The sequence below is a fragment of the Vipera ursinii genome (assembly GCF_947247035.1).
Source record: "Vipera ursinii genome assembly, chromosome: 3".
Taxonomy (NCBI): domain Eukaryota; kingdom Metazoa; phylum Chordata; class Lepidosauria; order Squamata; family Viperidae; genus Vipera; species Vipera ursinii.
The window spans coordinates 170,540,964-170,565,903 of record NC_139516.1 but is presented as its reverse complement, the minus strand read 5'-3'; the positions used below and the strand labels follow the sequence as shown (position 1 = coordinate 170,565,903).

Here is a 24,940-nt window from a genome sequence, read left to right as displayed (position 1 = left end):
GGGGGGAGTGTTGATGCGGGGCCCCCACGAGCTTTTTCGAGGCACGCAGCCTCTGTTGTCTTGGAGACAAGAATAACGGAACTCCAGACTACAGTACGCAGCGCGGGCAGCCGAAGGGAGGGCATGGCAAGGCCGAGCCCTCAAACGCAAACGCCAAAACGAATCGTGGCCGGTGAGTGCCATCGCGGCGAGAGGCCGGATACCCACTTCCCTTGAGGCAGCGGCAGGCCGAGGATTAAAGCGCAGCCCGGGGCCTGCCAGAACGACAGCGCGCTGCCCACGTGAGGGTGGTGGCGGGGAACGAGCCGAAGCCCGCACGCGTTCCCAAGCCAAGGAGCCCGGCGGGGTGAGACGCCTATGGGGGTCCTGCGCTCGTAAGAGCTCCGACCTACTTCCTGTTTTGTTTATCGGCGAGATCGAGGACACTCGAAACTATCTGACCGATTCTTCCCGGGAGGCGGAGTCGAGTTCCTTCTGGTTCCATGACTCGATCGGTCGAGATTTTTGTCATCGTGGGCGTCAGTAGGATATGATAAAAATAAAAAAAAGGCAGCCGCGACTGGGTCTTTTGAAACTGACCGAAGTTGTTCTGTGCGCCTAGGCGCAGGGGTCGGCAACCTCGGCTCTTTTATGACTCGTGGACTTCAACTCCCAGAATTCCTGAGCCAGCTATGCTGGCTCAGGAATTCTGGGAGTTGAAGTCCACGAGTCATAAAAGAGCCGAGGTTGCCGACCCGCTTTCGGTCGTGCATCGCGGGTGTCGTGCAGGAATGAAGGAATTCGATTTTGTGAGCAAAAATCAACAGTTGCAAGAGCATGATAGCCGATGTTCTCTGTACGTTTATTTTTACAAAATTGGAGGTTTTCGTACTTCGTAATAGTTTACTGTAAATTTGCACGAATCCCGTTGAAGTGATTTCTACTAGTGAGAATTATTGTTATACATGTATAATGTATATGTAGAGGATAAGAATCGCCCTTCAAAATCAAATTGAATTGGACTTGAAACACTGTCAGATGTACTATATTAGACATCTGTCTGGTTAATTTTTTACAATATCCTAACTCTTGTCCATTGCAGGTTTTGATTTTTCTTTGAATAATTGATTATGTTATATCTTCCAAACAAATCTTCACATGCATGAAAATATGCTCATAATAATTTGGTCATCTGCAGATTTTTTTAATTTTTTTTTGAAGTTTAACATTTTTATAAACCTTCAGATTTAAAAAAGCATATGGATGCAGAAAGGACATTATAATTTGTAACACTTTTTAGGATATTCTAGTTTCCATAGTAACTGCACATTGAAACTTAGTTTAATTGTTCCATATGTTTGGAAAAAAAACATTGCTGCATTCCTAATTATTGGCAGAGAATATAAAATAAAACAACATACTGAAATAAAGACAATATACTTAAGCAAAATTATTTTATATACTTTTTGTTTTGTTACTTAAAAATAGGATAAAATAGTTAAAATATAAGGATAAACAGACAATTTAAAGTAAAACATTTGGTAATCTAACAAAAGATGAAAATGAATTTTAAAAATGCTCTGTTTTATCATGTATTGTTAGGTATGTTTTATTTTTATTTATTGTCTTTTGTCAAATATAAGCACAATCCCATTTTCTTACAAATGCTGAAATATTTTATCTGCTATACTTAAATAAGAAATATAAAAGAGATGCTTATTTTCTGATTGGTCCTTTGTTGCATGGCCAAAAAGCACCAAAATCCAAAGCACAAACTTTTGAACTCTTCAAATCAGCATGTATGTCTATAGAAAGGAATAGTGTGCTTATATATGTGGTTAGGCCAACTAACATGGATGGATGTTTATTCAGTATATTTAAACAGTGGGCTAATAGATTTCTGTTTGCTCTACAAGTTTTGGAAGACATTTAGATTTATTAAAGTGTTTACAGAAGAGCTGTTATAGAACAAAGCTTAATTTAGTAATTCAAGCCAGATTTTCTTTATTTGTTTATTAAATTTCTATATTACTGATACAATCTGACTGGCTTCCAATATGATTAAAAAGTACTACAAAACAACTAAAATTAGAAACCAAGATCATGGGTGGCCTGGGGTGGAGATCTCCTCTACCCAGCCACCCCCAATGTTGTTGTTAGCTGTGAAGTCGTGTCCTACCCATCCTGAACCCATGGACAACGTTCCTCCAGGCCTTTCTGTCCTCTACCATCTTCTGGAGTCCATTTAAGCTCATACCTACTACTTCAGTGACCATCCAACCACCTCATTCTCTGTCGTCCCCTTCTTCTATTGCCCTCAATCTTTCCCAGCATTAGGCTCTTCTCCAGTGAGTCCTTCCTTCTCATAAGGTGGCCAAAGTATTTGAGTTTCAACTTCAGGATCTGGCCTTCTAAAGAGCAGTCAGGGTTGATCTCCTCTAGGACTGACTGGCTTGATTGCCTTGCAGTCCAAGGGACTCGCAGAAGGCTTCTCCAGCACCATACTTCAAAGTCCTCAATTCTTTGGCGCTCAGCCTTTCTTATGGTCCAACTTCCACTGCCATACATTGCAACTGGGAAGACCATAGCCTTGACTATACGCACTTTTGTTGACAGGGTGATGTCTCTGCTTTTTAAGTGTGCTGTCTAGATTTGCCATGGCTTTCCTCCCTAGGAGCAAGCGTCTTTTAATTTCTTGGCTACAGTACCCATCTGCAGTGATCTTGGAGCCCAGGAAAATAAAATCTGTCACTACCTCCATTTCTTCCCTGTCTGTTTGCCAGGAATTGAGAGGGCTGGATGCCATGATCATGGTTTTCTTAATGTTAAGTTTCAACCCAACCTTTGCACTCTCCTTCTTCACCCGCAACAAGAGGCTCTTTAGTTCTTCTTCACTTTCTGCCATTACTGTAGAGTGGTATCATCTGCATATCTTAGGTTGTTGATATTTCTCCCAGCAATCTTAATTCCAACTTTCGATTCATCTAGCGCTGCCTTTCTCATGATGTGCTCTGCATATAGGTTAAATAGGCAGGGTGACAGTATACAGCCTTGCCGGACTCCTTTCCCCATTTTGAACCACTCAGTGGTTCCGTGTCCAGTTCTCACTGTTGCTTCTTGACCTGCATATAGGTTTCTCAAGAGACAAATAAGATGGTCTGGTATTCCCATCTCTTTAAGAACTTGCCACAGTTTGTTGTGATCCACACAATCAAAGGCTTTAGCACGGTCAATGAAGCAGAAGTAGATGTTTTTCTGGAACTCCCTAGCTTTCTCCATGATCCAGCATATGTTGGCAATTTGATCTCTAGTTCCTCTGCCTCTTCTAAATCCTGCCTGTACTTCTGGTAGTTCTCGATCCACATACTGCTGGAGTCTAGCTTGTAAGATTTTAAGTATAACTTTACTAGCATGTGAAATGAGTGCAATGATGCGATAATTTGAACATTCTTTGGCACTGCCTTTCTTTGGAATTGGAATGTAAACTGATCTTTTCCAATCCTGTGGCCACTGTTGAGTTTTCCAAACTTGCTGGCAAATTGAGTGTAGCACTTTTACTGCATCGTCTTTTAAGATTTTGAATAGTTCAGCTGGAATACTGTCACCTCCACTAGCTTTGTTGTTGCTCAGTTTTTCTAAGGCCCACCACTTCACATTCTAGGATGTCTGGCTCGAGGTCACTGACCACCTCATCGTGGTTATCATGGACGTAAGCTCATTGTATAGTTCTTCTGTGTAATTCTGCCACCTCCTCTTAATCTCTTCTGCCTCTGTTAGGTCCCTGCCATTTATCATGCCCATTTTTGCATGAAATGTTCCCTTCATCTCTCCAATTTTCTTGAAGAGATATCTGTCCTCCCTATTCTATTGTTTTCTTCTATTTCTTTGCACTGTTCATTTAAGAAGGCATTCTTATCTCTTCTAGCTTCTAGCTTATCTCTGGAATTCTGCATTCAGTTGGGCGTATCTTTCTTTTTCTCCCTTGCCTTTCGCTTCCCCCCTGTCCTCAGCTATTTGCAAAGCTTCCTCAGACAGCCATTTTGCTTTCTTGCATTTGTTTTTCTTTGGGGTTGTTTTAGTTGCTACCTCTTGTACAGTGTTGCGAACCTCTGTCCATAGTTCTTCAGGCACTCTGTCTATCAGATCTAATTCCTTAGATCTATTTGTCACCTCTACTGTATATTTAACAGGGATATGATTTAATTCATACTTGAGTGGCCTAGTGCTTTTCCCTACCTTATTCAGTTTAAGCCTAAATTTTGCAACAAGAAGCTCATGGTGTGAGCCACAGTCAGCTCCTGGTCTTGTTTTTACTGACTGTATAGAGCTTCTCCATCTTTGGCTGCAGAGCATATAGTCAATGTGATTTCTGTGTTGACCGTCTGGTGATGTCCATGTGTAAAGCCGTCTCTTGGGTTGTTGGAAAAGAGTGTTTGCTATGACCATCATATTCTCTTGAAAAAATTCTATAACCTGCCTGTTATTCCGCCCTGAGTCCCTCGGGAGAAGGGCGGTATATAAATTTAATAAATAATAATAATAATAATTCCAGTTATCTTTTGGCTTCCCACTTTAGCGTTCCAGTCCCCCATGATGATAAGAACATCATTTTTTGGTGTTAGTTCTATAAGGTGCTGTAGGGCTTCATAGGACCGGTCAATTTCATCCTCTTCAGCACTGGTGGTTGGGGCATAGACTTGGACTACCTGTGATATTGAATGGTTTGCCTTGGATTCAAACTGAGATCATTCTGTCATTTGGGGGATTGCATCCTAGTATTGCTTTTCCTCTTATTGACTATGAAGGCTACTCCATTTCTTCTGAAGGATTCTTGCCCGCAGTAGTATACCTGATGGTCATCTGAATTAAATTCACCCATTCCTGTCCATTTTAGTTCGCTGATTTCTAAGATGTCAATGTTCAGTCTTATCATCTCTTGTTTGACCATGTCCAGCTTTCCTTGATTCATGGATTTTACATTCCAGGTTCCTATGGAGAAAAAATCTTTACAGCATCGGACTTTCCTTTCACCACCAGACACATCCACAGCTGAGCGTCCTTTCGGCTTTGGCCCAGTCCCTTCATTCTTTCTGGCGCTACTAGTACTCTGCTCTTCCCAGTATTACCGGTATATTGGACACCTTCCAACCTGAGGGGCTCATCTTCCAGCATCATATTGTTTTGCCTTTTGGTACTGTCCATAAGATTTTCATGGCAAAGGTACTGGAGTGGGTTGCCATTTCCTTCTCCAGTGGATCACGTTTTGTCAGAACTCTCTGCTATGACCTGTCCGTCTTGGGTGGCCCTGCACGGCATAGCTCATAGCTTCATTGAATTATGCAAGCCCCTTCGCCACGACAAGGCAGTAATCCATGAAGGGGTTAGAAACCAAGATAATGGGTGGCCTGGGGTGGAAATCTACCCAGCCACCCCCAACATAGCAGGCTCTTATCAGGACCCCAGGCCAAGCAATCTGGAGCAAGATAGATGCAGTGGAAAAAACAATAACTGAAGGAATATATCAAACCAGTATTACATTGTTTTTAGGACCATACAGCAACAGCATCTGAAAATAATTTGGAAGGATTACTTCATGTATCTCTTAGCCTTCATTGCCAGAATGTACTTTTGAAAAGCCTTAAAAATGGATGTGCTGCATACCAATCATTTTTAATATCCTTCCAACCCAGGAGGAATTCAGACCAATTACTTGGTTGAACTTAGAATTCTTTCCCCAACTGATTATAGTAGGGAAAAGTAGAGGACAGGACAAAATAAAAATGAAGGAATATAAACATGTCTCCATCTGTTCTTCTAAGTGCAACTAGCACTTATTGTAATATTGTAATATTATTGTAATATTATAGAATACTCTTAACTAGAGCATGATTACTTTGTTAACAATTTTATAAGTTTGCTTCTAGTTAATTCTAGATATTCCAAAGCTGTTTTCTAAATCAATCATTTTGGGCCTTATATACAGTCGTGAAAAAGTTCTCTTTGAATTCTATGGTTTTATGTATCAGGACATAGTAAAAATCATCTGTCCTTTGCAATTCTTAAATGTAGGTAAATACAATGCATGACCTATTGCACCATGTCATCATTTATTTTATAAAAAGAAAGCCAAAATGGAGATGCCATGTGTGAATAACTAAGTACACCCTTACTGCTTCCATAGATATGAAGAGGCTAAGTAACAGCCAAGTGCTGCTAATCAAGTGCCCTTGATCAGTTGATCATCAGTAAGTGTGACTACTTCTATAAAAGTCAAAGTTTTAGGAGTTTGCTGGTCTTCCAACATTGAGATGTGTGTTAACGCAATGCCAAAGAGGAAAGATAATAGCAGTGATCTTAAAGAAGCAATTGTTGCTGCCCATCAATTTAGGAAGGATTATAAAGCCATTTCCAAAAAAATTTAAAGTCCATCCTTCTACACTGTAGAATCTACAGCGAGGAACATTATTTACAAGTAGAAAAGATTCAAGATGGTTGCTAATCTTCCCAGGAATGGATGTCCCATAAAATTCACCCCAAGGACAGACCATGCAATGCTCAGAGAAATTGCAAAAAATCCAAGAGTTATATCTCAGACTCTACAGGCGTCAGCACAATTAATGTTAGTTTTTATGATAGTACAATTGGAAAAAGACTGAACAAGTATGGTTTATTTGGAAGGATTGCCAGGATAAAGCCTCTTCTCTCTAAAAAGAATATGGCAGCATGGCTTAGGGTTTGCAAAGTTGCATCTGAATAAATGACAAGATCTCTGGAACATTGTCCTTTCGATGGATAAGACCAAAGTGGAGATGTTTGACCCTATTACAGTGTGTCATGTTTGGCGAAAAAAACCCTAAGTATATCAGCACAAATATACAAACCACAAAGCACAATGGTGGCGGGGTGATGATTTGGGCTTGTTTTGCAACTACAGAACCTGGGCACCTTTCAGGCTTTGAGTCAACCATGAACTCTGTGTAACAAAATATATAGTCAAATGTGAGGCCATCCATCCGACAGCTAAAGCTTGGCTGACATTTGGTCATGCAACAGGACAATGATCCCAAGCACACCAGAAAGTCTACAACAGAATGGCTGAAAAAGAAAAAAAATAAAGGTTATTAAAATGGCCCAGTCAAATTCCAGATCTCAACCTGATTGAAATGCTGTGGTGGGATCTCAAGAGAGCTGTGCATAAACAATTGCCCACAAACCTCAATGAAATGAAGCCATGTAAAGAAGAATGGACCAGAATTCCTCCACAATGATGTGAGAGACTGATAAAGTCATACCGAAAGTGATTACTTCCAAGTTACTGCTGCTAAAGGTGGTTCTACAAGTTATTGAATCATAAGGTGTCACTTGCTGATAATCAGTTGATCAAGGGCACTTGATTAGCAGCACTTGGCTGCTACTTAGTCACTTCATATCTATGGAAGCAGTAAGGGTGTATTTAGTTTTTCATACATGGCTTCTCCATGTTGGCTTTTTGTAAAATAAATGACATGGTGTAATATGTCATGCGTTGTTCATCTGAGGTTGTATTCACCTACTTTTAAGAACTGTTAAGACCTTTTTTACATGACTATCTTTGGGATTGTTTTTGTAAATTAAAGAAACTTTGAGAACCAGTTTGGTTAAAGCATCAGGTCAAAGCATCAGGCTAAAACCTAAGACTGAATTCTAGTCCTGCTGTAGGCTCAAATTCACTTGAAGTCAGATCTTGGGCTAGTCACTTTCCCTCAGCCCTAGGAAGGAAGAATTTTTGAAAAGCCATTTTTGAAAAACCTTTGCCAGGAAAACTGCAGGGATTTGTCCAGGCAGTCTCCAAGAATAAGATGCAGTTGAATGGAAGGAAAAATAAAAGGCAAAATGTACTTTTCACTTTTTCTAATAGCTGTTATAAAACAAATTGTTTTGCTTTGAAAGTTCAAAAGTTAAAATAAAGCACTGATAAAACATTTGTCTCTCAATTGATATATTTGCCTTCATTGGGACTCAGCTATAAAACAGATTTTTAAAAATATCATAGATTTTAAAACTACAAATATTTATTTCACTGTGTATTTTCATACTTCAAGCCCATGACTAGGATATGCTTGGATATTGAACTAAGTGGAACAATGTAACCTTTAGTCCAGTTTATGGCGGTGAAATTGATTCAAAACTAAAGCTGTCTTTTTCAGTTAAGAATTGGAGCTCTGAAGATCACTTGATCATACAGCTGAGACCAGCTGGTGGTAAATGGTAGTAGGACCAAAATATACACCCATTTCTCATAAATGCATACCTTTTTAATCCCTGGGTTGAGATAGGGGAACAAAGCTAAAGCATCTTTGTCTTTTATTAATGCTAATAAGAGGGAAGAGTTTAATTTTGTCCCCTACCACATGGAGCATCCTAGTTGTCTGATGCTAATAGTAGCAAAGAAAAATAGTTATTTTCTTAAGTATCATTGGGAAATGGTGAGCATAAAGTCTTCTGTACCCCACCATCAAGATGAAGTCAAGATAACAGAAGACAACAAATTTTGATTCCTGAGGAGGTGTGTGTTGGGAAAGACAAATTTTAATCTCATTTATACCAACAAGAATGATGTTTACCTTGATACAATGAGAATAATATCTGGAACCCTTAAATCCACACTGCTGTTATGGCTCCATTTTTTTAATAACGTGGGCTCTCCTGATCTCAGGTGACAACAACAGATAGTCCAAGAATAATATAAGCATGCCATAGATTTCTAGAGGTCTTCCAATATATAAAATATTAGACTCTACCTCTCAGGCCTAAGTCTAGGAAACCAATTTGGGATAACACATCAGTCCTACAATCTTAGATGAAGAATGGCAAATAAGATGGGCAATTGTTAATAACCACAACCAGACAGATCACGCAGATCCAACAGAACCATTTACAGAAATGCAGTTGCCCCCCCCCCCTCATAAAATATGGAGGTACCAGAATAGAATCAGGACAGGACAGAACTAAGGCAAAGCTCTTTAAGTGGGGAATGGCTGAGAGCCTGCAATGTGACTGTGATGCTCCAGAACAAACTATAACATATATAGGTCAAGAATGTCTCAGAAAATTTCAAGGCCTCTGGGATGATATCATTGCAGCCGCAGAAGAAACAATTAGATGGTTAGCTTTAAGTATTGAATTATAACATCCATCCAATTGCAATTTTATGACTCCATATTATGGTGATTTTATTACAATTTCATCTTAATTTAATATTTTACCTCCTATATTGTATTGTCCATATATATATATATGTATATGGACAATAAAATATATACGTGTGTGTGTGTGTGTGTATGTATGTATATATATATGTTTGTGTGTGTGTATAATTTTGTGATAAAAAATCATTCTACTACATCATTAAAGACTTTTTCCATGAATGACTATTTAAAAAGATCACTTGTGGGAGCAAGATCCCTCACCCCTAACTAGAATTTCCTCTTCATTAATAATCCCACTAAAACTCCTTTTTTACAACCCTTTAATCAGTGGTGGAATTCAAATATGTGAACAACCAGTTCTCTGTGTGGATGCCGCTTCCGGAAGTCCATTCTGGGCCTGGGCAACAAAAAATTAGGTACTGGTTCTGCCAAACTGGTGCAAACCGGCTGAATCCCACCACTGCCTTTAATCCCTTAATTCGAGATACAGGCAACATTATTTTCCACTTCAGAAACACAACACTGGGCTGGGGGTGGGATTACCCTATCCTCTCAACAAATATTCCTAAAGAAACTCGTTATTTTTCCTAAAAGTTGTATACTCAATGGTTGAAAACAACTTTTCAACTTGGAAAAGTGGGTGAATCTTCCTGGAGTATTCAGGACCTGGTTATGAGCTGCAGATTTTTCATTAATAGAATAAATACGATTGACACAGTATGAATTTCTGTATTTATATCTATTTCTTTCTTTTTAAAAATTAGATTGCAAAAAGCTATGAATAACAATGACTGATGCACCGTTATTTTCTTCCTATTCCAAGGAAAACTGTATAAAAACAGAAGGTATTTGTTTTATTTTTTTTCAACTTTATATAACTTGGCATTTTCTAAAACACATTTACTGTAAAACAATTTCTTTTGATACATTTGTATACTCTCCATATTTTGCTTTTGGACTTGTCTTTTGAGATTATTATTTCTAACTCTGCTTCCCTGTTTATTGACTTTTTCTGTAATCTCTGCCTGGCAATAAAACAAACTCCATTAACTAAATGGATTCCTCCATATCGGACTACGAAAATCAAGAAATCTTTTAGAAGGGACAAAGCAGAAATTGCATTCTGTGAACAGATATAGTCAATATATTGATCAGCAAATGAATGATATTAACATTATTCCCTAGATAATTTAGCATTGTTGCTTGCGTGAACCTGGCAATTATAATTTTTTATTATAATTAGTGACCAATTGTGGGATGAACATACTTAGCTGACATATATGATCATAGCCTTTCCAATCTGGGTAACCTTTGGATGTGTGAACTTCAACAGAATTTGCTAGTCAGTCTGATCACTGCTAACTATTCCCTAACTCCACCTTCAAGTTGGGGGAGGCTGGTATAAGCTACTATGAGTTTGCAGTTAATGATCAAACTTGAGGCTATGATTTTGATTAAAATGAAAACGGGGGGGGGGGGAGATTCTTATTGTCTTGTATGCCATAGTTTTAATTCAAATCCTAATCTTCAGTTGCTTTTAGCTACAGAAGCTAGTTGTTTGGTACAGAGATGGGCAGCGTACAAATTTAATACATAAAATAAAAAAGTATTGGACTATGGAATTAAACTTTTAAAAACATATAAATAAATATTGTTAAGACCTTATGGCTGAAATCTTGCATGGGGCAATTTCTATGAAATTAGCCATGGGATAAAGAGCTAAACTTGTTTCCCACGCACTAGGTCAGAATATGGGGTTGTATATTGTGTATTTAAGGGAGAAAATCTATATTGGCTTTATTAATACATGTTAAGTCATCTTAGTTTATTAAACAATAGAAATAATAGACAGATTTATACCTAATGCTAAACCACAATGAGTGAGTTTGTACATCATCAAAACCAAAAAAGTGACTGTAGTTTAGTATTATGAATAAGGAATGCAAGCAGGATCTGTAAATATAGAACATCTAATTCAACCTGTAGATGTCACAAATGTATTCAAATATAAACAATATTTAAGTATAATTGTTCTGGATTTTTTTTAGATACAAATGAAAATATTTCAATAGGCATTCCCAACAAACAACGTAGTTGTGCTGCTGTAAATACTCCAGCTCCATGTGTTAATAAAGCCATTAATAAAATACAAGATTTAGAAGTGAAATTAGAAGAATCTTTTCTGCAGGTAATATTTATTTCTATTGTTTCAGTTATTATAGCATTAAAAATTCACAGTGGATGTCAGAATATCTAGACAAAAGGGTTTTTTTGCAGCAAAATAGGAGGAGGAAGGAATGTTAGGTATGTTTACTGCCTTGAATTATTTACAAAAATAATTAAGGCATGATATAAATAAATGAATTAGAATATGGACATTTCAACACTCTTTTCAAAGAGGTTCATTTCATCATCATTCCTTGTTGGTTTTTTTTAATCCCATTTATATCCCGCCCTTCTCCAAAGACTCAGGGTCAATGTCTAAGAAAAAGAACAATCAAAAGGAACAACATAAATGAACTCTTGAAAAATAGTAAGGTGTAAATGATATAAGTGGAGAAAATTTAAAATAGTGACATGCTTTACTTATAAAGTAGCTGTGCAACTTTTTAAACATGTATAAAGCATTTTTTAAATCTAAAGATCAAAATTGTTCCTTTCTATAAAGTAAAAGGTAGAGTAAATGCAAATATGGGGAGATTAGGCTATAGTAAATGTGCATAAAATTAGTCCATAATGGGTGGTTATGTAGCAGTATTCTTATTGAAATAATATGAGGTGACTGAACAAATTTAAAACATGGACTTGTTGATAAAAAGGTAATGGGTTGTAATGTATATGATATACAAAAAGAATGTTTCTGAAAAGAAACAAAACTGCTTTGTATAACAATGACAGGAGAAATTGAATGAATGATTATAAATTATAAATTATGAAAAATTAGATTTAGTAAGTGAAATTGTATACCTTTGATAGAATTTTTTATTAAAAATGGGAAATGAGAAATTTTAGGATGTGCAAATGCAAGTAAGAAGACAATGAGCAGACTGCTCTGCTCTGCACCCCACCGTCCTGTGCGCTCCCACAGAGAGGGCCTCCTCAGGGTGCCACCGCTCAAGGAATGTCGGCTGGTGGCCCCCAGGGGGAGGGCATTCTCAGTGGGGGCGCCAGCCCTCTGGAACAGCTTACCAACCGAAATCCGGATGGCCCCCGACCTCCGCACCTTCCGGCGCGACTTAAAAACTTACCTGTTCCAGCAGTCCGGCCTGGCCTGACAGCTCTAATTGGGGTCCCAGTTTGTATTTTACTATTGTTTTTTTTCACTATTGTTCATTCTGTATGCCTACCTTATTCTGTACACCGCCCCGAGTCCCTCGGGAGAAGGGCGGTTTATAAAAACAAATAAATAAATAAATAAATAAATAAAACTTGTCAAAAAGGTGAAAATGTCTTCACATAAGAACATGTGCCTTTATTATATGGAAATGAGAGTCAGATATATGAAGAAAAGTTTAAAAATAAAATTCAGTGGGAATGAGAATTTTAAGAAGTATGTGTGGTAAACAGACAATGTAAAGACTGTTGCAAACTAAATGGAATGAATACAAAGGTGAGTGGTAGTACAAAAGAAGTACATTTTTTAGATTTTTTAAAATCCCACCTTTATTATATTTAAGTGGAAAACATATCTAATACTATTTATGTTTTCCCCGCAACCACAATCCTGTGATATGAGTTGGGCTGAGAAAGAATGATTAGCCCAAAGTCACCCAGCCAGCTTTCATGCCTAAGGCAGGACAAACTCACAGTATCCTGGTTTCTAACCTGGTGCCTTAACCACTAGACCACAATCTGATCACAGAAATGATAAACTAAGTTTGAATTGCAAAACAAATATATGAAAGGAGCAGTGGTGGGATTCAGCCGGTTCGTACCACTTCAGCAGAGCCAGGTAGCTAATTTTTTGTTGCCCAGGCCCAGAATGGACTTCTGGAAGCAGCATCCACACAGAGAACCAGTTGTTCACCTATTTGAATCCCACCACTGGAAAGGAGTTTAGAAGGTCAGCTTTCATTTTTTCTGCCATTAATTTCTGCCATTAATTTTACAAGTACTTAATCTTTTCTTGAACTTCCCATAATGTTGCTACCCTGAAAGAGAAAAGTATTGTGGTTATGTATGTATGCAGGAAAATCTAAAATCTAAAAACTGAAATCTGATTTATATTCACAGCATGAAAGTTTATATAACTTGGGAAAACTTCCATGGTAAGAAAATTATATGTTTTAATTCAATAATTATTATAAATACTCTTCTAACTAAAATATAAAGAGAAATAGTGCCACTTACCATTTTGTTGATTTAAACTTAACATGCTGTTACCAGAAAAATTGGGCCAGGTCAAGATATGATATTAGGCCAAAAATATAACCTTATTTTAATATTGATTTTAATACAATTTCAATCCATTTCATTATATATAATACTATTATTAGTTTTTATGTGCATGTAATCCTCAAGTTGATTAATGACCATTGAAAGTTACATGGTCTTTGGACTGAGATTAAAATGGAGAATTAAAAAGCTAAACGAATAGCATCTTGAAAGTGATGGAGAGAGAAAAAACAGTGCTAACATACAGTGTTGGAAAGAAGATCCAAGACTATAATGCTGACCTATATTCCCAGGGATTTGGATGTTAATACTGTCAAAGAGACTGAAGGGATCTGTTTACCATTCTCTACTGAAGTGAAGGCTGAACAGTCATTGCACTGGAAAGGTAATATTGGTTGAATATTTAATTACTTTCTCTTAATATTAATGATGTTTAATTGTAATTATTTCCAGAGAACCATGAAATAATGGGAATGTTTGAGAGCTAAAGTATAATTCAGTTTACAATTTAGATTTTAAAATATTGAAACATTTCTAATAAAATAGTGAAAAAGAGACTCATTTTATGCTGTGTCAAGTCCTTAATGTCCCATCTATCAAGGAGACAAAGGAAATTGCAGGGAGAGAAAGACTCATGTCCTTATCATATCCACTGAAAGTGGAAGTTGAAATCCTTACTTTAGATTCAGGTCTATATATCTGCAATGCTTTAAAAGGTGAAATCTCTCTGCTTACAACCATTGGTGTTTACCAGAAAGGATGGTTTGTCTTTTGAGAGCAAAGAAACCCACACCAGTTAATATAAACACAATGTTTTACACATTTGTCTACACTTTATTCTGCATCTTTTCAGCAGCATTTTACAAATGATTGCAGCTCATCGTGTTATCTCCTGTCTTTTTGAAGCAACTGAGATAAAAATAAATAATGTAAAAAACAGAATGTTAAAGCTGGAAATGCTTACATTAATGTTTAAAAAATGATTTTTAGATTTTTTTTCCTTCTAAATAAACTTTGAATGAACCATTAAACTCTCAATTGAAGATTTACTGCTTTAAGATAGAGATAGTTCACATAAGAATGATTGACTCATTGATGGGATTGACTTTTATTTGTTTGAACTGGAATAGTAACACCTATCTGAATTCAAGATTTCTGGAGATAGGCATCATTTTTCTTAAGAGAAGGGATGTCTACGTGCAACATTTCTGGAATTATTGAAATATACATCCATCCCACCCCCATAGTTTCATATTTAATTTCATATATTTAATTAAATCTGCCCAAGTGAATGGAACATTTCGCTATTGTCTTTCAATCCGAGTGGCTGAAAGAAAGCTGCCAAGCCCTTCCATTCAAATTATGTGATGGTAGAAGTAGGCAATGTTCTCATATGAGCTCATGTTAGTGATGATCCCAGTCACAGCAATGTTTTGCTTTTATTCTGATTAGACTACATTCTGAATATTCAAATGCTTTGGTATTTTAAGATGTTATTGTACATATTCTGTAGTAGGATAGCACATGAAAAATCCAAATTGTATGTAGATTTGCATACACAGTTTGTATAGAAGTCTGAAACTTTGTGCATTAGTTTTTTAGGACTGTGCTACATAGTAACATTAAAATGAAACTTAAACTGCATTTTGGGAAATTGTGCTGTTACATTCAATAATACTACTTGTTTTTTAATTGAAGATATTCAGTCTTTAAAGCAGAAAACTGCTGCTGTTGTAACAGAAGTCACCGAGTTAATTTCACGATTAGAAAATGAGCGTAAAGATGCTGAAGAAGCCTTAGAGTTTGAGAAGCAACATAGAAAAAAACTATACCTAAATTCAGATAAACTGTCATTTTGGAGACTACAACAGCTTCCCAAAGCTGTTCAAAAAGGTATAAGAAATAGCCATTTTTTAAAAAAGCTATATATCTTTGTGCCATCTTAAAACTTCTGGGGAAAAAAGATACGAAATTGCTATTCTTGGGAATCATTTGAAATAACTGTGATGAAATAATAGTCCAGGAGAGAGAATTATTTTAGCCACTGAATTTTTAAAAAATCCAATCTACCATGTCCAAAAGATCAAAGTTCTGTATACTGCTATTATTTAAATTTTAAGTTTTATTAAAATGTGAGCATGTATATCCATCAGGAAGATATTGTCAATATTCCCTGGTAAATTTGCTTATTGCTTTACAATCAACATCCTGATAATATTCTGAGCTTGGTTGTTTTCTTGTAGATGCTTCATTACCAACTAAGTAGTGCTAGATCACCATCAGGTCTAGCACTGATCTGATGATATTACCTAGTTTGCTAATGAAACATCTGCAAAAAAACAACAACCACAACCAATCTCAGAGAGCACCAAAGACCCCACAGTTCAGTCCTGAGCTACAGATAATCTCTTCTGTTGATACCGATAGTACTTTGTACATTATACTGTCCATATTATAATATCTCTCTCTCTCTGTGTGTGTGTGTGTGTGTATTCACACATAGTACAAAAATGTGTACAAGACTTTGTAGATTTCTTTCCAAGCATTGAGCAAATCTAAAACAGTTCTTGGAAATATGTATGTTCTGATCTCAGAAAATATGGGAGCCCAGTTATACACTCTGCTAGATCAGTATGCCGAAGTCCCTAAATAAAAAATGTAATTTTAAAAAATATTACTGCAAATTCACTTAACCTTACTGAAGATCTCTCTGAGGGAGCTTGCTAGCATGTGTAGCACTTATATGAATATGGTACTAAAGCAACACTTTGCAAACCATTTCTTCGTAGTGCTGTAACTACTTTTGCTTCCAAGAAAATTTCAGATGTACAATACATTCCTTTCTGATCACCAACATTAATTGGTGATCATTACTTCATCTACTTGCTATTCGTTCAGAAATTCTCTTTTGTTTAAATGCCATATTTAGCAACTTAATATTCTTTACAGTCTATTTGATAAGTGTATCAATATCCCTCTTTTGTGTCAAGTTCATCTCAAGTCACAAGCAGTGTATGGTTCTACTCTGAACAACTGTGCACATTCCCATTTTTAATTAATATGACATTTTGCTTCACTTATGACTATAGGAGCCATTGACATTTTCTTGACATCAGTTGGAGGTTTCACCACAGAGAAAGCACATTAAATAACAACATTCTAATGGATTTACAAGATCATGCTTATTTCTTTAGTTATTTATTTTCGATATTCCTATCCCTATCGTAACAGATTCAGCATAGGTAACAACACAGTAAACACATAATTCCAAAACTAAGATCTGAATCCTCACTGAAAAACTTTCAGATCATCTGTATCCTTTGGAATCATATATAGTTGATTTGCCCATCACTGTTTCAACAACCTTCTCCAAGGAAAAAAAAAGAGACTGGAAATTTGTCAAATAGTGTCCAAGTAAGACTTCTTCACAATTTCACAAGGATAATATACAAAATTTTCTTGACATGTTCTGTTTTCTAAAGCCTATTGAAGGTTGTGCATATTGAACAGCATTCAAAGCAAGAACACTAGAAACATACATTCTGCAAGATTTAGGTAATTATTATTCATAATGCAAATTTCAGATGAGATGGACTCCAGAGGTAGTCTCTGGAACTATTATATAGTATCCATTACCTACAAGAAATAATTTGGGGTACTATCTTCATAATTCATTTTGTGTTCAGATATCAGGATGCTAGCAAAAATGTGAGATTTGTCTTCTTGAAATTGCTATTGCCCATTTTTTAAAAAAAATAATAATCTGAGTATTCCAGCATTATAGCATGAGTGATTATATCTGTGTTAATAATGGTATCAGAAAAAAGTTAACCAATTGAAACCCAAAAAAATCAAATCTTTAGCTTTTTATTTATTTGTACTGCTGAAAAAATGTATCAGAGACTACTATGCAGTATGGACATTAATTTTCTTCAGAAAATGCAATCACAGCATTGTTTCATAGATAGATGATGTAAAATTACCTTTTGTACATATATTTTAGAATCTAGCAGCTTGTTACATATTTAAACTTAAAAGCATTAATTACCATTTTCTTATAAGAAAGTTTCTTTTTATACTTTGCAGAATGGGAGAAATGTTTGCAAGATATAATAGAACTACAATGGCATTTTGAAGAAAAAAATGAGCAATTACAGGATGCACTAATCCAAGTGACAAAGATAGAGGCAGCCAATTCAGTGATCCAGAAGCAGATAGACTTCATGAAGAAATACAGCCCTCTGCTGGAAGAAAAGCTATGTCATGAAGATGATTCAATAAAACAAGTAAAAACATTATTTGAGGAGGTAAGGGGGTTCAATATTTTAATTATATTTTATTTTTTGTTTATTGCATGTACATTTTAAATTTCTGTGTCCAACAATAATGCAAAATATCTAAGCATGAAAATATGTGAAAAAATAGCACAGTGCCCATTCTTATGAGAATGAAAAATAAGCATATAACCTCATGAAATCAAAATGCAATTTTATTATAGCAATGGTAGGTTTGATCAATTGTTCAACATATCAATATGAGATTAAATATTAAAATAGTATAATAGTATTGATTATATAAAGGTGGCTCAGTGGGTTAGGACGCTGAGCTTGTCGATCAGAAGGTCGGCAGTTTGGCAGGTCGAATCCTGAGTGCCGCGTAACAGAGTGAACGCCTGTTACTCGTCCCAGCTCTGCCAACCTAGCAGTTCGAAAGCACATAAAAATGCAAGTAGAAAAATAGGGACCACTATGGTGGGAAGGTAACAGCGTTCTGTGCGCCTTTGGCGTCTAGTCATGCCGACCACATGACCATGGAGACGTCCTCGGACAAGCGCTGGCTCTTCGGCTTTGAAACAGAGATGAGCACCGGCCCCTAGAGTTGGAAACAACTAGCACGCATATGCGGGGGAACCTTTACCTTTACCATTGATTATATCCAATCATTATTTCCTTATAAAAATTAAAAAAAAAATTCATTTTTTTTTCTTATTCTTTACATACATATGTTAATTTTCCAAACAACGTGTGAGCTGAGTTCATAATCCATTAATACATATACAAATTTCATTTTTTGGTTTTCTTTTCCAACCATTTATAAAATAAGTTCTAGCTTTTATAATATTCTGATTCTTCTTTATCCTTTAATTTCATAGTTAATCTGTCCATTTCTGCACATTCCAGTATCTTCTTTATTAGTTCTTCTGATGGTACTCGTTCATTTTTCCAGCATTGTGCATAACTTATTCTTGCTGCAGTTATAATATGTAAAACCAAGTATGTATTTTGTTTATTAGTCTTTCCTGGTAGCATACCTAATAAAAATAATTCAGGATTAAATGTTACATGTTCTCCTAATATATTTTCTAGCCAAGTATGTATTTTCCTCCAATAAGCTTTTACTTTATCACATGTCCACCAAGTATGATAATATGTACCTATACTACATTTACATTTCCAACATTTACCTGATACATTTTAAAACATTTTTGCTAATCTAGCTGGAGGTAAATGCCATCTATAAAACATTTTATACAAATTCTCTTTGTATGCAGTTGACATTGTCAATTTATAATTTCTCTCCCATAATTTTTGCCATTCTTCTAATTCTATATTATAACCAAAGTTCTCCGCCCATCTTGTCATTGACCCTTTGATTTGTTCACTTTCCATCTCTAAAGTTAACAAAAAAATATACAACTTTTTAATTAGTTTCTCATCAGAAGTTAATAATATCTTATCAAACACATTTTGTTCTTTATAAAATTCAAACATTTTCATGTCTTTTTCATATCTATTTTGTATTTGTAAATATACCTACCATGACATGTTGATAGCCTGATGTTCCAATTCTTGCTTCGATTTTAATGTTCCATCAATATTTAAGATATCTTTGTATGACCACGTTTTTTTCAAAATCTAACAAATTTACGTGTGAAAAAGCTTCAATTGTTGATAACCACCCTGGAATTTTTACATATATTTTCATTTTGATTTTTTCCCATACAGTTATCAAAGCATTTCTAATACAGTTATTTTGAAAATACCTATGTATTCTGGTTTTCCCATACCATAGAAACGTGTGCCTTCCCAACTGTAAACAAACATAACAACCTTTTATTCCTAAGCATTATCCATTCTTTCACCCATGTCAGTACAGATGCTTGATAGTACAAAGTCCACTCAGGTAAACCAAAACCCCCATTTTCTTTAGTATCGTGCAAAGTTTTCTTTTTTATTCTAGCTTTTTTCCCCTGCCATATAAACTTCAGAACTAAGGAGTCCAACTCTTTAAAAAAAAGTCCCCCAAGTTTTATCAGGATTGTCTGGAACAAGAATAATACATTCATTTTAATTGTAGCTATCCTTCCTAGTAAAGACAGTTTTAAATTCTTCCATTTTTGCAGGCCTAACTTTATTTGTTTCAATAGTCTTATATAGTTGTCTTCTTTTAAGGTTGAGCATTAAACCACCACCCCTTCCCCCCCACTTCCCAGAGCTAAATACAGGGTATAGTTATAATAATCATATTCTAGCTAAAGATTATCCATAATATAAAATTAACCAAATTCATAATGTGCTTTAACTCCCCTTTAACATAAATACATACAAAGTACTAACACTAAAATTAATAACAATATCCTTCTAAAATCTACTCATAAGCTAAATGGAACTTTTTAGTCCCATATTTATTCTGAATATAATCTACCTTCTATCACGTGTCCAGGAATTCCCCAAATCGGTATTTTATAATTTAACTTATAATAATACTTTTTCCAGACACGCAACAATATATAATATCTTAGTCTTATTACTATTCACCTCCAAACCTCTAATTTCTATATCTTGTCTTATATTTCGATTTAAGACTTCCAAAGTGAAAATGAATAGCAGAGGGGATAGAGGACATCCTTGCCTTGTGCAATAATGCAAAATATCTAAACATGAAAATATGTGAAAAAATAGCACAGTTCCCATTCTTTTCTTATGAGAATGAAAAATAAGCATATAACCTCATGAAATCAAAATGCAATTTTATTACAGCAATGGTAGGTTTGATCAATTGTTCAACATATCAATATGAGATTAAATATTAAAATAGTATAATAGTATTAATTATATCCAATCATTATTTTCTTATAAAAATTAAAATGTTACCTGTAGGTTTTACCCCTTTAATTCTTATCAAGTTTTGACTTTGGTATGTACCGTATTTTCCGGCGTATAAGACGACTGGGCGTATAAGACGACCTCCTACATTTCCTGCTAAATTATAGGGTTTGGGCTATACTCGCCATAAAAGACTACCCCTCTTCCAACGCACACCAAATAAAAATTAAAAAACATCAGATTTGATTTTAATATGGTAATTTTAATTCAAATGCTTATGACATGCAGGTGCTTAGTAGGAAAACTGTCACTTATAAACATAAGGCTGTTTGTCATCAAACATGTAAACATAAAACAGTGCAAGTGGATTAAACTATAATAATAATAATAATAATAATAATAATAATAATAATAATAATAATATAATAATAATAGAAGAAGAAGAAGAAGAAGAAGAAGAAGAAGAAGAAGAAGAAGAAGAAGAAGAAGAAGAAGAAGAAGAAGAAGAAGTTGTTGTTGGAAGGGACCTTGGAGGTCATCTAGTCCAAACCCCTACTCAGGCAGGAAACCCTATACCATTTCAGGCAAATGGCTGTCCAGTCTCTTCTTAAAAACTTCCAGTGTTGGAGCATTCACCACTTCTGGAGGCAGGTTGTTCCACTGGTTAATTGTTCTAACTGTCAGGAAGTTTCTCCTTAGTTCTAGGTTGCTTCTCTCCTTGATTAGTTTCCATCCATTACTCCTTGTCCTGCTTTCAGGTGCTTTGGAGAATAGCTTGACTCCCTCTTCTTTGTGGCAGCCCCTGATTCCAGCAACCATTCCCTATTTTCCTAATTCACTTTTTCACTTTTCCTAATTCACTCTAAAGCGTTCCCTGCGCAGAGCCTTAAGTAGCACAAGCTGCCTGCAATTAGTGCAGGTTCGCATCCCACCAGGCTCAAGGTTGACTCAGCTTTCCATCCTTCCAAGGTAGGTAAAATGAGGACCCAGATTGTTGGGGGCAATAAGCTGACTTTGTAATAATGCTGCTTGGGGGGTGGTGAAAACCCTAATAAACAGGCATATACACAGAATGAAGGCTATTGCTAAGCACATTGATTTGTGCTTTAAATTGTAAGCCACCCTGAGTCTTCGGAGAAGGGCAGGATATAAATGGGATTTTTTAAAAAAAAGACCAAATGGGAGATCTGCTCCAGGTTTTCCAGCCAGCCCGCCCAGTTCCTGAGTTAAATGTGTCCTTAGAGCTAAGCCGCTGCTCTGGCTGCTGCCTTCCCCACCTGCCTTTCAAGTTGGGATATACTACAGCTGCTCTTCAACTTTAGAAGGAAAGACGCCCAGACCCCAGCCTGTAAAAAATCACAGACTACAGCTTCTTCTCCAATTGGTCCCGCTTTCCCTGCGCAGACTAAATGGGAGATCCGCTCCAGATTTTCCAGCCAGCCCTGTCCCTAAATTTTCAGCACCCGGTGTATAAGACGACCCCTGACTTTTGAGAAGATTTTCATGGGTTAAAAAGTAGTCTTATACGCCGGAAACTACGGTAATGTCTTCCTTATAGAAAATGGAGTCTGTTTTGCACATGAAATCGTGGTAATTTCTTTTTCAATTAATAGAGTTGTTTTGTTATTTTCTGGTTTTAATTTTCTTTCTGCTGCCCAGAATGGTGAGTGGTGGTGAGATAGGCAACCACTGTGAAACAAATAAATACAAATAGTGATTTAATAAAGATGAGCCTCATTATTAGATTCTCATAGCCAGATTAGAAAACTATTTATGTTAAACCTAATTTCCAAAGGTTTGGAATCTGAATCTATGGAATTCTTGAGTTTTGGAATTTTGGAAAAATTCTAGAACAAAATGTTGTTTTGGCTCTGTTGTTAGTTGCTCCATCTTATTAAAAAATTACTTTTTTTGCTTTTAATTCTGTGTGTGACCAGCCATACGCTAAATAAATACTGATATGAAATGGCTCCATTCAAAGCAAAATAAAAAAATAGTTTAGGACTATGTCTCCTAATATTGGGTGGGATTTACTTAATTTGCAAAGTACATACTAATTGGAATATCATTTGAATAAGACCATATTAGTGCTTTACTCATATACATGCATGCACAAACATTCTGTCTCTCTATTTCTCTCACACAGAGACACAAACACAGAGTTGAAATTTATAAACCCTGCATTATATTATCAAGACATCAGTATGATAAAGGAAACGTGAAGTAATTTTCTACATGAATATCCATATTTAATGTATGAGAAAAATAAATAGCAATGGTAAATAAATAAGAAAAATAGAAAATGTCTAAGATTATGAACAGTCATGAACAGTCATGTCTGTAAGAGGAAAAAAGAATCTGATGGTATTGTAATAATACCCATATACCAACACCAATACCAATAATAATTACAATATTGTAATAATATCATTGGTGTCTACAAAGAGGTCAAAGGGAAACAAATAACAACATGAGCATCTCAATGTCATCACACAAATGCAAACATCTGGCAAATGTTATAAGTAATAGTGGTATTTGTTGGATAATGTTATTGCAATAGTATTGTTTTAGCACTATTGTTTGTTTCTGGCTACTTGCAAAAAGGTTTGTACAAATATTAACTGAAGTATTAAGTATTTTTTAATTTTTAAGTCTGATGATACAGCTATACTCACATATATTATTTTGGACAATAGCAATTGGATTATTTATTTGATTTCTTATCTCCAAATCATGAAAAGCATTTGGGGATACAGAAAATAAAATAAAAAGAAGTTAGTGTTTACCAGACAATTACACTCAGATAATAAATTCACAATATGTTAGTGAGATAAAAAAGTGATGTTAGGTATTTTTATCATAGTAGATTAGTATAAGCTAACTTTCAAATTCTTTGTACAGGTAGTCCTTACTTATGACCATAATTGAACACAATGCACAGTGCAGTGCAGTGAATCACTGCAGTTATTAAGTTAGTGATACGGTTGTTAAGTGAATCTGGCTTCACCATTGTCTTTGCTTGTCAGAAGGTTGCATTATTTCATTGTGGTCCTTGAGTATTGTTTCAATCGTTGTGCTACTTTTAGTTTTATATTGTAATTATTATTATTATTATTATTATTATTATTATTATTATTATTATTATTATTAATAATAATAATAATAATAATAATAATAAGTAGTAGTAGTTGTTGGAAGGGACCTTGGAGGTCATCTAGTCCAAACCCCTACTCAGGCAGGAAACCCTATACCATTTCAGGCAAATGGCTGTCCAGTCTCTTCTTAAAAACTTCCAGTGTTGGAGCATTCACCACTTCTGGAGGCAGGTTGTTCCACTGGTTAATTGTTCTAACTGTCAGGAAGTTTCTCCTTAGTTCTAGGTTGCTTCTCTCCTTGACTAGTTTCCATCCATTGCTTCTTGTCCTGCTTTCAGGTGCTTTGGAGAATAGCTTGACTCCCTCTTCTTTGTGGCAGCCCCTAAGATATTGAAACACTGCTATCATGTCACCCCTCACCCTTCTCTTCGTTAAACTACACATACCCATTTCCAGCAACCGTTCCCTATATGTTTTAGCCTCCAGTCCCCCAATCATCTTTGTTGCTCTTCTCTGTACCTTTTCTAGAGTCTCAACATCTTTTTTACATCATGGTGACCAAAACTAGATGCAGTATTCCAGGTGTGGCCTTACCAAAGCATTGTAAACTGCTATTAGTATTTAACTTGATCTTGATTCTATCCCTCTGTTAATGCAGCCTAGCACTGTGTTGGCTTTTTTGGCAGCTGCAGCACACTGCTGGCTCATATTGAAGTGATTGTCCACTAGGACTCTGAGATCCCTCTCACAGTTACTACTATTGAGCAAGGTACCCCCTATACTATACCTGTGCATTTGATTTTTCCTGCCTAAATGTAGAACCTTACTTTTTTCACCATTGAATTTCATTTTCTTAGATAGCGCCCAGTTTTTGAGTCCATCCAGATCCTCCTGTATTTTAACCCTATCTTCTGGAGTATTGGCTATTCCTGCAGGCTTGGTGTTGTCTGCAAATTTGATGAGTTCCCCTCATCCAAATCGTTAATGAAGATGTTGAAGAGCACTGGGCCCAGAACAGAACCCTGGGGCACCCCACTACACACTTCCTTCCATGTAGATGCAGTTCCATTGAGGACCACACACTGAGTACGGCCTGTCAGCCAGCTACAAATCCATCTGGTGGTGATGCTATCTAACCCACATTTTTCTATCTTATCAAGTAGTAGGTTGTGATCTA

The 24,940-nt window shown here is 36.0% G+C and overlaps 1 protein-coding gene across 1 annotated transcript in view; it reads left to right on the top strand.

The window, feature by feature from the left end:
- Nucleotides 1-24,940, top strand: part of CCDC178 (coiled-coil domain containing 178) — a 164,116-nt gene that overhangs the window by 13,448 nt on the left and 125,728 nt on the right. Inside the window, exons 2-7 of the mRNA XM_083360755.1 lie at nucleotides 9,932-10,012; nucleotides 11,216-11,355; nucleotides 13,401-13,435; nucleotides 13,856-13,956; nucleotides 15,261-15,455; nucleotides 17,649-17,869. Of these exons, the coding sequence (XP_083216881.1) occupies nucleotides 9,955-10,012; nucleotides 11,216-11,355; nucleotides 13,401-13,435; nucleotides 13,856-13,956; nucleotides 15,261-15,455; nucleotides 17,649-17,869 (750 nt within the window). The 5' untranslated portion in view covers nucleotides 9,932-9,954. The remainder of the gene's footprint in view (nucleotides 1-9,931; nucleotides 10,013-11,215; nucleotides 11,356-13,400; nucleotides 13,436-13,855; nucleotides 13,957-15,260; nucleotides 15,456-17,648; nucleotides 17,870-24,940) is intronic.